General features: G+C 42.4%; 1 protein-coding gene across 6 annotated transcripts in view; it reads left to right on the forward strand.

The window, feature by feature from the left end:
- The window catches only part of Arhgap26 (Rho GTPase activating protein 26), a 410,930-nt gene that overhangs the window by 102,655 nt on the left and 292,767 nt on the right, over window positions 1-15,508 (forward strand). For all 6 annotated transcript variants that reach the window (XM_003477293.4, XM_023560545.2, XM_003477294.4 and 3 more), the window contains exons 3-5: window positions 1,105-1,166; window positions 4,639-4,710; window positions 10,074-10,175. In XM_003477293.4, the coding sequence (XP_003477341.1) occupies window positions 1,105-1,166; window positions 4,639-4,710; window positions 10,074-10,175 (236 nt within the window). The remainder of the gene's footprint in view (window positions 1-1,104; window positions 1,167-4,638; window positions 4,711-10,073; window positions 10,176-15,508) is intronic.

A 15,508-nucleotide genomic window follows, 5' to 3' on the forward strand; every position in this document is an offset into this window, starting at 1 on the left:
AGTCCTGTGTCTGCAGTTATCACCTGTCTTATTTCCTTACCAAGAAGCTAATGTGAGTTTCTGCTTATTAGCATACTGTGCTGCTTCATTCTTTACAATCACCTGCCTTTTGTAGGCAGCCCTGAGTACAGAGGGTTGGCAAGGTCAAGAACAATTCTTTGCTAGAGTCTTGTTATTACACTTTATTATTCTTATGTTAGGTATCTTAGTTGACTCCATGAAGGGAGGATGAATTGAGAGGTTACGGCTGACAGATACAATAGAGCACATACTTAGCCTGTGTGAATCTCAGGATTCACAGTCCACAGTACTTCTCAAAAGAGTTGAGAAAATTATAGTGAATTGATTAATTCTTCGAATGCTTATTCAATCTCCGTTGCCATGGAAGGCACTAAAATCTGGGGATAAATAGCCATCAGGGAGGCAGCTGAGAGCAATGAAAACACATACTTGATGTAACTTGTGAATGGATGGATGTTTCTCCTGGTATTGCACAAGTGTCCTGAGTAGTCTCAGGGCAACAGCACTCAATGCCTATTGGCTTTGTGAATAATTCTGGCAAAGAATACCATTCACATTTAACTCTGAGGCTGTGTTCTATTACTCAGTGGCTTCAAGAGTCAGGGAGGAGGAATTCAAGGAGACGCCAGAGATGTGGCTTCTGATGCCAGCAGCGCTATTTGTTTAGTCCTGGTGCCAAAGAAAAGGTTGAATTCTGACGCAGCACTGTAACAAAGGTTGAGGAGGTTAACTCCTGGACAGGAAATCCTTTAACCCCTAAGCTGAACTCTGTCCCTTTCAACCTGGAGACTGGGAGCCTGCCAGTATCTCACCAGTCTTGGATGCTCTCAGAGACAATCAGGTCTTTTTCTTGAAGAAATCCTTCCCTAGCTAGAGTGGCAGATGCAATTAACCTGTATTTCTAGGTTGTCTATCCTTAGTGGTTAGTGATTAAAAGATACAGGTAACTTTAGGAAGCAATTGACTTTAGACATGCACATGGATAAGAATTTGAGTCCATAGCTTTAATAGTGGCACTAGAAAGGTTCCTAAAGACCAGCTACCCTCCTTTAGCCTCATGGCCTTTCCTTTCTTTTCTTCCAGCAAGGTCTTTGCAGGAATTTGCTACTGTCCTCAGGAATCTTGAAGATGAACGGATACGGATGGTGAGTATGGCTGGGCTGCTCTTGGTACCAGGCAGTATGTGCACATGGAGGGAGAAGAGGTTTGTTTTCAGTAGACGTGAGTTTGAGTTCTGCCACTGGAGTGTTTTGAGCTTGGAGCAAACCTTGACTTTGCAGAGTGTGAAGCCTTTTGTATGTGTTAATAGATTGCTGGTGTATAACTTCAGAATAGTATCTCTGTCTTCCCAAAGGGGTTCTTACAAGGTATATACCTGTTAGCTCTATAAGGTATAGGACTTAAGCATCGACTTTTTTGAATGATTTAACTTTTGAGGACCTGAGATTCTTTACCAGAAAAATGAAAAAGAAGGTATCCTACTGTGATCCCTTTGTCTCATGCCTCACTAGACCTGTCCAAGAGCCTAAGAGGGCCAGGGACAGTTCACTTTTAATTCTGAAGCACCTGAGTAGAACCTGCTATGCATCTACCACTTCATGAATGAAGGTAACTCTTAAAATCTTCAAAGAGAAATGCTGTACAAATTCAAGAATTAGATGTGTAAGAGATATCTTCTGAACTAGCATTTATTCTCATGTGGTTTAGTGTTAGTGGCTAAGAGATCTCCCATTCATAGAAAGTTCCTTGGCATCTTCTCCCACATCCTTCAGATATCAGGAATGTCCCTAGGAGGACTTGTTTCCAGGCAGCAGAGCTCCAGAGACATAGGAAGGATGCCAACATTTGAGCAGTTTTTCTCTTTTTCCCATAGCAGTAACTGACAGTGTGAGTCCTGTGTACCAAGACATTCTGTTTAGCTGTTGTGATGCCTCTGTGAGAGAGAGTTTATTCCATTTTTTTTCAGAGAAAGAGATTATAGGCTTAGCAGGGTTAAGTAACTTGTCCAGGATCACACCTTTAATAAGTGGTATAGTCTGGATTCAAACCTAAGTCAGCATTGTGCCAAAAGATATCGGTAATTTTTTAAAACTCTAAACAAAGAAGAAGCCTGCTGCTTTCCCAGAAGTACCCTGCAGAGGAAGACCCTGTTTCTCTTGATTGCTCGTTGTTGATACTTGGGCCAGAATCAAGAGAATAGTGGTAGTGGCATTGACCCTTTGTGGCAGGTGTTTGTGCATGTGCTATTACCTAAGAAAGGGCAGTGCTTTTTCTTAGTCTGATTTCTTGGCTGAGTCAGTATTTGGGGTTGAGTGGTGCGTGGTGAGCAAATCACCATGCATCCCTGGCAGATTGCTATGGCTTGCAGTAAGGGAACAATGGCTGGATTATGCTTTTCAGCTTGCCTCTGCAATTTTATTATTAATGTCGGTGAATCGCGTTTCTGCGCCTGCATCTGAGTATCTGGCCATCACAGCCCCTTTTCACCCCTTCGTGTCCTGTGATAGTTCATCATCTGTTCAGCTCAGCTTGGCAACTGCACCTTCTTTCGGAGGTCTTCTCTGACTTCCTGGGATGTTTGAGCATCCTTTGTGTTTTGTAAGCATCTAGTCTTGTCTCTGATTCTGCACTTTTCACATTGTGTCCTAATAGTCACTGTGTGTGTCTGTGCCCATAGTAAATGTAAATTCCTCAAGAGCTGAGAGTGGGCTTCTATGCTCGCAACTTCAAGCACAGTTCTTAAAACTGAGTGGAATAAACACTCATAGAATCTTAGACCCCAACGAACCTTGTTCCTCACCATCTGTGATCACACATTTCACAGATGGGAAAGTAGTTTTATCAAGGCTTATAGCAGGTTGTAGTAGGATTGTGGTAAAGACCTGGGCATTTTGCTTTCCATGAAATGCCTTCATGTACTGAACTAGTTAGGATTGGATTCTCAGTTATGGATGGAGTATGTCTTGGGATGCTCTAAAAATGCTCACATCTGGCACATCATTTACCATTGGGGTGTTGGTGTGTGCTCTGGACACTGGGATTGTAAAAACTCCCCAGTGATTCTAATGTACAACTAACATTGGGAATCACTGGCCTACATGCTTAGCACAGCTTTGTGAGCTTCAGAGACTTTCAGTGGGTTTCAGGAAAAGACTTTAGTGAAACAATTAAGCAACACCAAATGATAAAAAATTAAAACAAGGGGTAAGGGGTTTAGCTCAGCAGTGTAAGTGCCTGCCTGGCAAGTGTGAGGTCATGAGTTTGATCCCCGGTACAAAAAAAAAAAAGATTAGTATTATAAAACCACAGTGTAAAAATACACTTTTCTGGAGTAAAATTTAATTATAAATAATTTTAACATTGAGAGAAGGGCAAATAGGAATCAATTTGAAAACCTGTCTTTTTCTGTCCCTTACATTGTCCAGTCCTTTTACTGTGTCCTTCTAAGGCTTCTGGCATTGACTTGGTTGTTTTCATTGCAAATGACATGCATATAATTTAGAAAAAATAATGCCTTGTTGCAGTGAGATTCCTGAAATACTTCAACAAAAAATGAGGAATGAGTGACTTAAAAGGAAAGATTGTAAAATATTGTACTGCCTAGGGAATTCCATAGAATCTTAGAGCTGGGAACATTTGAGCCCATGCATTTTACAGAAATTAGAGTCCAGAGAGGTTAAATGTTTTGCCTCTGGTCACACAGTTGGCAGCCAGTCCACAAATCAGTTTATTTATTTATTTATTTATTCATTCATTCATTGATTCAAAAGTGTTTGAATGTTCCTTTGTTTCACTGTTTTTGTGCTTTGTGGATAATGGTAGACAAGTCTTTACATGATTGCGTGTGTGTGTGTGTGTGTGTGTGTGTAAATGTGTATAGTAATGAACCAGAAAACTTTATCTGATATATGTGTTCTGAGGAAGACAGTCGGCAGCTTCTTGGGATTATATTGGTAGTCCAGGAAGACCTCCCTAAAGAGGTGAACTGAACGCTAAATCCTTAATTATGATAAGGAGTCATTCAGGCAGAGGTTTGGAGACAGAGCATCTGAAGGAATAGGCAGAGGCAAAGACTTGAGGGGACAAGTTTGAGGTGCATTAAGGTGACAGTAGATTGGAGTGTAGGACCTGGCATTGAGAAGTAGCCAGTGGTCAGGAGGCACAGATGTTCTGTCCTCGTCCTGGGGAAGAACACAACAGGCTTGAAGACCTTTTGTGCTAGCAGATTTCAAAGGTGTTTAATTTTTATTTTCAACCTGGACTCACTGTTGATTTACATTACTTATAACTTCAAAGAATGATCATTTTAAGATGTTGCCAGGTGTTTGAAATTTAGACCCTACTCTGAAACTAGTTCCCCTCTACCTTCATGTGGTTACTAACATTTTCAGGTAGTCTTATTTTTCCTCTTAAAGAGTTGACATTGATCATGCACAGGAGATAAATCATGTTTTGAATCAGTTGCTAGAGTTTGTTTTGATAAACGTTAGAATGGTAAACAGCAATATATAGACAAATTTTGTTCGAGCCTTGGTGGGGGGTTGTGTGTGATGGAGCTGCTATACTCATCCTGCTTTTGTCCTGTATCCTTGGTCCCTTTCTGATTTTCTTTACCAGATTGAGAATGCCAGCGAGGTACTCATCACTCCTTTGGAGAAGTTTCGAAAGGAGCAGATTGGGGCTGCCAAGGTGAGAATTGTGTAAACCTTGTTGTTGAATTTTTAGGTGGTGGTCTGGAAAGTGCTTCTAAGAACACCACCAGAAAACAAGCCCTCATTCTTCAGAAGCCTCTGTCTGATTTTGCATGGGTCTGAAGTACAACTGTAGTGGTCAGCCCCCACTGGCAGTCCACTGTTTTGTTCTCTGCTAGTTCATAAACCATCCGAAGGTGGAGATGACATCTTCTTTGTGTTATTAGATGGCTGGTATGCATGGACAATGTGTTTTGTTTTGTTTTTAGTGGTACTGTCTTTTGGGGAAGTCACACAGCCTGAGCAGACCAAGTTGCCTATCAGGTCCCCTCTTGACAGATCTTTAAATGTTTCAAGAGAAATTGAAAAGCCAGATATTTATGGGAAATGTCTTATAGGCAAATAATTTAAGAAAATATATTTTATTCACTGTATAAGTCAAAAATCATGTCTATAGGCCTGTTTCCTCTCAGAGGTCACCGTGTATTATCACCAGCCTAAAGGGACTGTCGCTCAAAATTGGCTAATTCTAATGTTACTAAAAGACTATAATGAGAAGCCAGTTTGTTTGGAGAGGGTAGATCCTTCCAGGGTCATCTCCCCTGTGTTGAGATGCTAGGTAACCTTAGTGGGTCTGACCTTCAGTAGAAGTAGAGTGTTAGAGGCCACCTGCAGAGAAGATATTTTCATTGGAATCAATGGATAAGACTTCCCACATTTTCCTGCTCTTCTGGAATTGTCAGTTCACCCTCAGTCCCTTACGCCACCTACAGGGAGTTTTGCAGCATGGGATATTTACTCAGTTTGAGGAAATGTCCCTGAGAAGGGATTGTAGGTGGGAAAACAATAGAGGAAGTGTACCAGAGTGAGTGCATGCTAGTTCTCACGAGTTCTTACTCACGCATGCTCCCTTCCCTTCCTCTTCCCCCGGCCTGCCTTCCAGAAAGAATAGGATCACTGAAGAAGACGGTTAGCCATGATCTTTCAGAGGGACGAGTAGCTACAGTTCGAAGGAGAGACCGTGGCAAAGATTTTTCCCCCCAGTTTTACACATGTTCACACTAATTTCAGTTTACATTTACGAAGAAATTTGTGTTCACTGGTTTTATACTAGAGATTAAGGAGCATATAATTTCAGGGAAGGCTTATTCTTCTCAGATTTTGTGCAGGACTGTGGATTGCCCTCTGGAAGGCTGAGAACACACTGGGGAGGGTTTTCTGGGTCAGGGACCCGGAGAGGCACTGCTGGGGCAGTCTCAGGGCCTGTGCTTTCTCCATTCTGAGCTCACACTGCCCTTGCTTCCTGGAGGTGCCAGGAGGCTCTGGGATGGAGTGATCTGAGGCAGAGGCAAGCAGCCCTGCTTATTGAGTCATCCTTCTAGTAGTTACCTCTCTTCGTGGCCAATGCCTCTCACCCTCACTTCTTCCCTTGCACTGTTTTGGGAGTCATGATAGTCACCACCGAGAAGCCAAAGTCTGAGTGGGCTCCCTTTGGGTTTGATACAGAACCAGAGGGGGTTTTAAGTGGTGGGATGTGTAAAAATAAAATAACTTACCTGAAATAGTCACCCAGTGAAACATGTTTTTTGTCTTGCCTACTTTATTCTCTAATTCAGCTAACAATCATCAGTCACTTAAGTTTTTGATAATAGTCATCAATTATTAAAGCGATTGTGATGGCATTTAGGATCATTTCTCATTCCTCCTCCTTTGTCATATATTTTTTATCCCCCACCACAATATACGCTCCTCCTCACCACCCACACAACTTTATATTTGTGTCATACCATTATGTAAGTTTAAGCAAAAACAAACTAAAAACTCCTAGAAGGCACTCTGGGGAGCAGACTCAAGAATATTTTAGGAGCTGTAAAGCACTTTTTAGCAGATTTTGGTGGTGGCCTGATGGAGGTTCCTGAACTCTGCTTGCGTGATGGTAACATTACTTTTCTTTCCTCTTCTCTTTGGTGCTGCTTCAATTGCTATAATAACTTTTCGCAGAGCATGCAGAGTGAAGGCTTCCAGGGAGGGGTTTCTTGGGCATTCTTGGGGGGATATGGCTGCTCAGGAATAGGTCAGGATCCTGGAGCTTGCTAGAACCGAGAGCTGAGGTTTTTATTTCTGAGTTTGGGGAGCTAGATTTGAAAAAAAAAATGTACCAGAGGTAGTTTGGGAGTGCTGGATTCCATAATGAAAGTAACAAAGACGTTAGATAGTGGTGGTTCAGCATAGGCTAGGATGAGGCTGCTATGGTCCAACTCTCACTTCTGCCATTTGCATATAATCTTGTGGAGGTTCCTGAACTTTCCTGAGTCTGTTTCCTGATGTGTAAAATGGCGATAATAGTAGAACTTACCTCACAGAATTATTATGAGGAAAAAATGAGTGAACTCATACAAAGTACTTAAAACAAGTATCTGTCATGTAGCTACTTGGACATGAGGATAGTGGCTATCATTTTGTCATTTGATATTGGTAATTACATTAGATTTCATTAAAATATGTGAGTCCAGAGCTGGCTGTGTGTCCAGAGCTGGCTTTGTACTGATGATCATGGCAAACAAAGCAAGTGTGTTGCTGTGCTTGTAATGTGGTTAGAGAGAAAGGAGTTGGACAGAAAGATATAAACAAATGTGTAATTTCAAGTTGCAGTAGGTGCTTGGAAGGTCTGCCTCCATGGAACACAGTGTGTGCGAGGCAGATGGTGTTCCTGACAAGAAAGGGCTGGATGCAGGGAGTGAGCTTGCCTTCACCACTCGTCACCATTACTGAAAGTTACTGACTTCTTTCCATGCAGCAGGTGTGAGCACTATACATGGCTTATCTCATTTCATCCCAACCATCCTAAGAAGAAAGGGTTGGTTCTCATCCGTATTATGTGGTCTTTCAGCTGAAGGATGAAAGCTGATCAGTTGTCTGATCTGGTCTTCCTCAGCTTATAGATAAAGACATGGAGTCCTGAGGAGGGGTATTGTTTTGTGTAGAGCCAGTCTTTACAGTATTGGGATAAATCTAGAGACCTGACTCTATCCTTTCTCTGCGTAGTCACCCCACAGCAGCCTCTGTGAGCACTGGGAGTCGTCTTGTGTCCTGAGTAGCTGAGGAGTGCCTCCCTCGCATCTCAGGAATATCACTTGCAGAGGTCTCGGTACCATTTTCTCAGTATGGAAACCACTTCCTGTTCTCTGTTTTCTTTCCATTCTCTTCACTGTCTCTCTTGCTCTGGGAATCCTCTTGAACATGGGATATGGAGGTTTGGGTTGCCACAAAGTCACCGCGTGCCAGTGACTCATGTTCTGTGGGCTTTTCTCACCTCGGGGCAGCTGGGCTCTGCTGGCCCTAGAGTTCTTGGCTTGGGGCTGCTGACAAGGCTGGTAGGTGTAGATCTATGAAACATTAAGAGAAGGTGGAGCCCAGCTCAATGTTTCTGGTTTCTATAAAGGAAGAAAGAGTTGCTTGCCTGTGTTCTTAAATTTGAAAAGAGTCATGTTTCCTTAGGCTTCCTTGTTTCTGTACGTTTTATTGCTAGTGTGTGCAATAGTGGTTTAAGCCACGTGATTGTTTGATTATTTTCCCGCTCTGTGAAGCTTGGAGTCTTGCTGTGTCCTGGTGAGGGTGGGAGCTTGGAGGGCTTCAGATCCTGGCTTGTTGGCTCAGGGCTCTTCCCCAGGGCATGTGCACCTGTTGTCTTGCTCTAGAAAGCTCCGCCCCAACTCTGCATGTGTTTAGCAGGTTTTAGCTCACACATTCCCTCCACAGTGAGGCCTTTCCTGTGTACTCTTATCTGAAAAATCTCTATGCCTACTCAGTTTCCTTTGTAACACTTGCAGCAGTCTGAAACTGTGCTGCTTACTTGTTTACTGGTTAATTGTGTTTCTCTCTACGGGAACATTACCATCTTGTGGGTAGGGACAGCTTTTTCTCCCATTTCCAGTGCCTGTATGAGGCTGAATAGAGTGGATACTCATTGTAAATTTGGTAGATGAATAAGGAGATGTCTTTGGGCTTCCTTAACTTGCTTGAAATTTTTTTTTTGCTCTCATAGGCCTTAGAGTTGCACATAAATACCTTCTGTGAGCTCCATATGACTCAAAAGCAAGAGTTAGTGAATTTGAACCTGCTTATTGGCCTGGTCCCAGCTTTCTCCCACCCACCTTGCTTATAGTTCCCACTGGAATGTGGAAGGATAAGAGACTGCCTGCGGCCAGCCTCAGATGTGGTGGAGAACGTGGGCTTGGGAGGCAGATTGCCCTGAATCCAAACCTCAGCTGTGTCACTTTCTGTGACATTTTATAAGTTAACTTCCTTGGCTTGAAATTTTCTTATCTGTAAAATGGGGAATAAAAATAGAACCTCAGTGACACAAGGACTTGATAGTGGGATTAATATGTGTGTTATTATAGTTTTTTATCTTGAAGGCAATAATTTAGGCTAGTAAAAATTTCCCAAAGAGAGGAAAAAATTTTTGTTGTTCTGTTTCCTTAACTGAAATATTTCCATTTAAGTTTACACTTATCAATACCCCATGTAGACTGTTCCAAGTTTATATCATATTATTGTAGTTTTCATTATATCATGATGCAGCAAACAGTTGTTATCTTACTAATTAGATATATTGAATGTATAATGCTTTAATAATGACAAACTCTATTTTTGGGCAGTGAGGTTGCTTCTCCTTGTTTTGCTTTGCTGTTATGATTGGTGGTGTTATGAACACATTTGTGAAGATCTCATCTTACTGTATTTTGACTTGTTCTGCAGCATGGAACATCGAGTGTAGTTGGGTCTCCATACTGAGGGATACTGTTTGAATGCTGTTAACCCTGGCTCTAACCTTAGGTTAAAGTTGTCCTATTGAGGCTGGAGATACCATTAACTTCCTATGTAATCTCCATAACCTTATTGTCTCTAGTCTGAAATCGGGTGGATTAGAAACTACAAATTTTGCTTTCGCAATTAAGTTTTTTTTCCTTTATGCCGTTATGATGCTGGTGATCAAATCTGCATCCCATTCTAGCAGGGACTGTACTGCTGAGCCACACCCACAGTCCCCATAATTGAAGTTCTTAGAAGGTAGAGTTCTGGTTTTGGCAGTATTAAATACTGGCATTGCCTTTTTCTGGGATAGTGCCGATGGTGCCTCTGTGCCAGACGGATGCTCCGATCTGCAGGAGAGTTGCATGGCTTAATAGGCGTAAACTGCAGAGCAGGAGCCAGGCTGTCTGCTGCTTTTCTGTGCAGAGGGAACAGTGAGCCTGTAAAGGGGAGGAAGGGCCTGGAGAGACTGAAGTGCTTTATTCTTGCAGCTTGCGACTCTTCATTTTCTGTCTCTCCTTCTCACTCTCTATCTCTCTTTGCCAGGAAGCCAAAAAGAAGTATGACAAAGAGACAGAAAAGTATTGTGGCATCTTAGAAAAACACTTGAATTTGTCTTCTAAAAAGAAGGAAACTCAACTTCAGGAGGTAAGCAACTTGACATATATCCTTAACAAAATAGGTAATTTTTATGCAGTGCTCTGCTTACTCTTTGCCAGACAATCTTAGATCTTTGCCAGAGACCTCAGAAACTGGGAGCTTGATCCTGCCGCCTCCTCCACTTGGCCTGTATTGGCTTTGTCACCTCCCACCCCACCCACCTTTGTGGCTCTGGATCACGCTGCTGGCCAAGAAGACTGCCTTCTGGTGGGCAGCCCTCCTTGCTGGACCGGGCTCTTCTCCTCAAGCCAGATCTGTCTTCCTGTCTCGTTCACCCTTGGCCTTAATACGGCGCTCTGTTTCCTTAGCTCTTGATTTCCTGTCCTGTGTAGTGATTTACATTGTTAGCGTCTGAAGCATTTTTAAATGTTATTTCAATCCAGTGTCTGACATTAGTTTTTTCCTGTCTTTTCTTTTTTGTTCTAATAGTGTCTTACTGTCATTTATATGTATGCATGTTTATAGAGATAGATAAATGGGGATTTTTTGGTTTCGTTTTCATTTTTTGAGTTTTGGTAACCTTGTTTAAAGAAAATATTCATGAACCCGTTCTGTTTTCTCTGGATATGCATGGGATCTTTTAAAATAGTATTTCACTTGGGAAGAGAAGTCAGCTTTGCAACTATTGAGTTTTTATTGTTTTACTTAGTTTGTGGAGAGCTGCATGGTGAGGAAGTTTGGTTTCTGGGAGACAGTGCAGTTTCTTAGTGGAACCCTAACTTTGGTCTCATGAATGTCATTTGTTTAAACTCTCAGCAATTTGCCCAACTTTTCTCATGATAAGTGTCTGAAGAGAAGCATAGGCTTTCAAGCTACCCCTCATTCTTGAGTTTCATTTCTTTTTGATGCCATTTAATGCCAGTACTTAGAGCAAGTAAAAAGATGGAAGATGAAGGTAACTCAGGAGATGTGGAGTTCACTTCCTTCCCAACTATGATGTTATGTACATCTTCAGATAAAGACATGGTGTTCTCCGAAATTTTTCTTTGAAATGAGTATTTGAACTGATTCTTTGGTTCCAGGAATGGAGCTCAGTGGTATAATGCTTGCATACCCTAAGCAAGGTCCTGGTTTCCATCCCCTGCACCACACAACAAAACAAGAAGTACCAAAAACCAAATCTCTGAATAGTGATAAAGACTGCAACTCTACACAGGGACATAGTAAGCACTAGATGTTGCCTGAAGACAGGTAGATTGCTCCTGATAATTCTATAATTCTATTTAGGATCTGTCCCAATACCCTCATTTGCTAGTTCTGATTCTTGTAACATTACATGGCACATATCATCCTCAGCACAGTGAGGACCAGAGTTCCTCTGATGGTAAGAACAGAAGAATTTATATCAGGAAAACCAGCATGACAACCTTTTCCAGGAGAATCAAAAGCACACCATCGTCCCCTCTAGAGTTTAGGAACTCAAATTTCAGGAAAATTTCTTTGGCTATGCCTGACAGTGATCAACTGTCTAGCTCTGCAGCTTCTTCTTGATTATATGCCATTGTTAGGGTGACCATTGTTGGAGTCAGGATGTATTTGAGAATAAATGTAATACAGGACACATAATTTATAGGATCATTTTGTAATATTCATCCAAAAAGTCAAGTGCAGAAGAGTGCAAGAGATCTGTCGACATACTGGGCACCCAAAGAATCCAGCTGAGGGCCTGGATGCTGCAACAGTTTCCTTCATGAGTTCAGTTGAAGACCCAGAGCCTGCACGAGTCCAGCTAGGAAGCCCAGAGTCCACATCAATGTCTCATGCAAGTCTGTATAAAGGATTGCTCTGGGAAGGCCCAAAGGTCATTGGTGGAGTCCAGCTAGGAAGCCCAGAGTCCACAACAATGTCTCATGCAAGTCTGTATAAAGGATTGCTCTGGGAAGGCCCAAAGGTCATTGGTGGAAGCTAGAAAGTCTGTGCCAGCAGGATGAAGAATCTGTGCCAGCAGGCCGAGGGATCTGCACTCCCTGGAGCCAGGAAGTGACTCAAGATAAGGACCAGAGCTGCCCCAAAGAGAACCACAGCCATCCTCAGCACAGCGAGGACCAGAGTTCCTTTGATGGTGAGAACAGAAGAATTTATATCAGGAAAACCAGTGTGACAACCTTTTTCAGGAGAATCAAAAGCACACCATTGTCCCCTCCACTTCTTTTATGCCATTGGCAACAATCCTTCCACACCCAACACTGTGCTGATTCAGTTCATCTAGTTGCGTATTCGTTAATCCACCACAAGCACTCACCATCACTGCAGTTGTCCAGAGTGGAGCAGGTGGGTGGCAGTTGTAGCACCTGTTCATACTGGGAGCCACCAGTTATCCCGTGGGGTGTGGTGGTCCCCATGGTGAAAGTCTATTCTTTCCATGCCTGGATATTATGGACTTTGGGAAGAATCCAGTATTTTCTTTAAGGATTAGTCCAATGCCATTTTCCTCTGAGTTATCACAGTGTGAGAACCGAACCCTGGGCTACCAAAGAGGATACCTTCTTTGAAGATCTACCCTGTCTTGTGTTTGCTGTGTAAGGAGCAAGTTCCTTTGGCCCTCAGAGTTTTCATCCTTTATTTGTAAAACACTCATAAATCCAATCTGACTAATTCATGACTAAGAAGGCAAACCGTAGCTACTGAACAAATACAGATATTATCCCCATGACTGGCCTGCTTCTTTTTGTCCCCTCTACCCATGTTGGGTGGCACTATTACAGACTTAGCCAGTGTGTACCTCAGTGAATGTTTCTTTTACTATCCTCTTTTGTTACAGTCCTCTGTGTTCCTGTCTTTTACCCACTCATGCTTTCTAAGTACATGGTTGTAAGGATTGGACTATAGTCTTTTCTGAAAGTTCTGGTTTGTTCAGGTTCAGTTCTCAAGCATTGCCATTTAGGTATTTGTGCTAAATTATGGGCAAGAAATGTCTAGTAAGAGCAACAGCATGTGAGTACTACTAATATCAACATTAGTATCAAACACTTACTGAACATACATTTATGCCTGATGTAATGTGTTAAGCACTTTCCAGCAAATCTTCTTGGCTCTTGACGCTATCCTTCACATTTGAGGAGGCAGAGGGTCAGAGCTGGTAAATAGCTTGTCCATAGCTAGCTAGTCGTGGCATCTAGCTGTGGAGCTCTTCTCCTCTCTGGATTTTTCTTCTTTCAGGAAGGGTCTAGAGGCTCTGATCCCTTCAAGTCATGCAGATGCAAACAGGGAGAAGGAGGGACCTTGGTGATCATCTAGTGGAACTTCCTTGAATGTGTTCAAAGGATCCGAGTTCTTAGCAGAGATGAAGTGGTTTGCTTATTAAGACGTTCTAGCTACTTAGTAATGATTTCCTTCACATTTATTTTAAAAATCAACTTTTAGGACCATTACTAAACACCTGGAACATCTTGGATTAAAATCTACTACCTTTAATTATCTAGGATTATTCCCTGATTGCAGAACTCTGTGTTGAATGCTTTTCAAATTGAGTCCATCACCCACTCTGTGGAGGGAGAGGTTACAGGGCAGCAGTGTGGGATGACACTGCCATCTAGTGGATTAAAGCAAATCTACAGGGGAAAAGGATGAGGAAAGAATTATGTTGTGTACATGCCACAGTGAATGTAATCATTGTGTACTGCAAACATGTACTCATAAAGAAACAGTATTGCTTCATTCTACCAGTATGCATCCGATGGGTCTGTGAAAGTCTGGCCAGGCTCTGAGTATTTTATAGGGAGTGAAATGAGAGATCTGCTGTCATGGAACTTAACAATTTTGGAGGAACACAAAAAGATTGATAGATCTGTTCAAGCTGGGAGATTTATAGTTTAAGTAACAGAGAACCTGTTGTGAGTTGGTGTATTGGTTTTCTGTCACTATAACTAAACACTTGAGGCTGAGTATTTTATAAAGAAAAGAGCTTTACTTACAGTTTTGGAGGCTGAAGTTTCAAACAGTATAGCACCAGCTCTAGTGATCCCCTCCGCCCCCTGTATCACATTATGGCAGGTGGCATCATAATGGCAAGAGCCACAGGTAAGACAGGAAATTGGAACAAGCAAGGAGGATCCAGTCTTGTTTTTATTAAACAAGTTTTCAAGAGAATTAACTAAGACCTCAAGAAAATGCCTCCCTTCCAAAGGCAGTGTCCCCAGTGACCTGCCGTTAGGTTCCATACCACCTCCTAATGCTTTCACACTGAGAGTCAAGCCCCCAGCGTGTCAATTTTCAGGACACCCTCAAACCATATCCATTTCATAGCAAGTAGTCTGGCAGTCAGGTTAGAGTCCTGCCTTTTGATTCTAGTTTAGCGTCTCTAAGATGCGGTAAATTCTGTGGCCCATAGTAAGCAGGGATGCTGGCAAGAGAATCCTACTGCAGTTGGGCTTTCTGTTTAGCTTTCCCTAGAGAACACATTGAGTTATGTGTTTCTGCTTAGTGCTGGGTCACTGCAGGGACATGCCTTCGATGCTGACGGACAGCCACATGGAGAGCAATCCTTTTAGCTGCTCAACATTTCCTACCATCCAAGTACTTTTCTGGGCACCAGGATCAAAACGGTATCTGTTCTCATAGATGATATTCTAGTGGGCAGCACAAGAGAAAAGAAAGGAATAAATAAGAATTTTACACAGTGATAAGGAAATAAATTGGGAGATAAGATGGTTAATGAGTGCTTCTCTGAAAAGCTCAGATCTGAGCCTAGGAGGATAAGACGTGAGCTGCATTAAAGGTTAGGCCAGTCTTTCAAGCTGTGGGTGTTTAATAAAAGTCAGAATTACAGAGCCAGATGACAGAATAGAGTAGGCTAGATGAAAATATGCAAGTTCATTATACTAATTAAAAATGTATATGTATTGGGACCCTGTGAAAAGTACTTCTAATTATGCACTAAAGTAAAAAAAAAAGTACTTTTCTTTAGGGAAATGAGGTTTTCAGAAAGAAGGAATGCTAAGTGCAGAGGTTTTAGGACAGAAAGAGCTTTGGAGCATCAGAGAGTAGCAAGAGAGCAGAATGCCAAGCACAGTGAGGGCCATTTGGGCCAGGAGGAGGGGCACTGGACTGGGCAGATAGCACAGGGCTTTGCATTCTACAGTGGAGGCCAGCAGAAGGCCTTGAGTGGACTAGAGGCCATCTCATTTAGATTCTGAGAGGGCATTCTGGCTGTCGGCAGACTGGGACAGGTGAGGAGACTGTTGGAGAGAAGTGTGGTGGCCCAGGACTGTGTAGGACTGCAGCCCATTGATGCTGAAGTGCCTCGTGACAGTCAACAGCCAAAACCCGTAGGACACTTTCGGTTTCCAATTATTCATGCCCTTTGACACGTTTTCTCTGTA

The sequence above is a fragment of the Cavia porcellus genome, unplaced genomic scaffold (assembly GCF_034190915.1).
Source record: "Cavia porcellus strain 051 isolate PalLab524CR breed Dunkin Hartley unplaced genomic scaffold, mCavPor4.1 scaffold_21, whole genome shotgun sequence".
Taxonomy (NCBI): domain Eukaryota; kingdom Metazoa; phylum Chordata; class Mammalia; order Rodentia; family Caviidae; genus Cavia; species Cavia porcellus.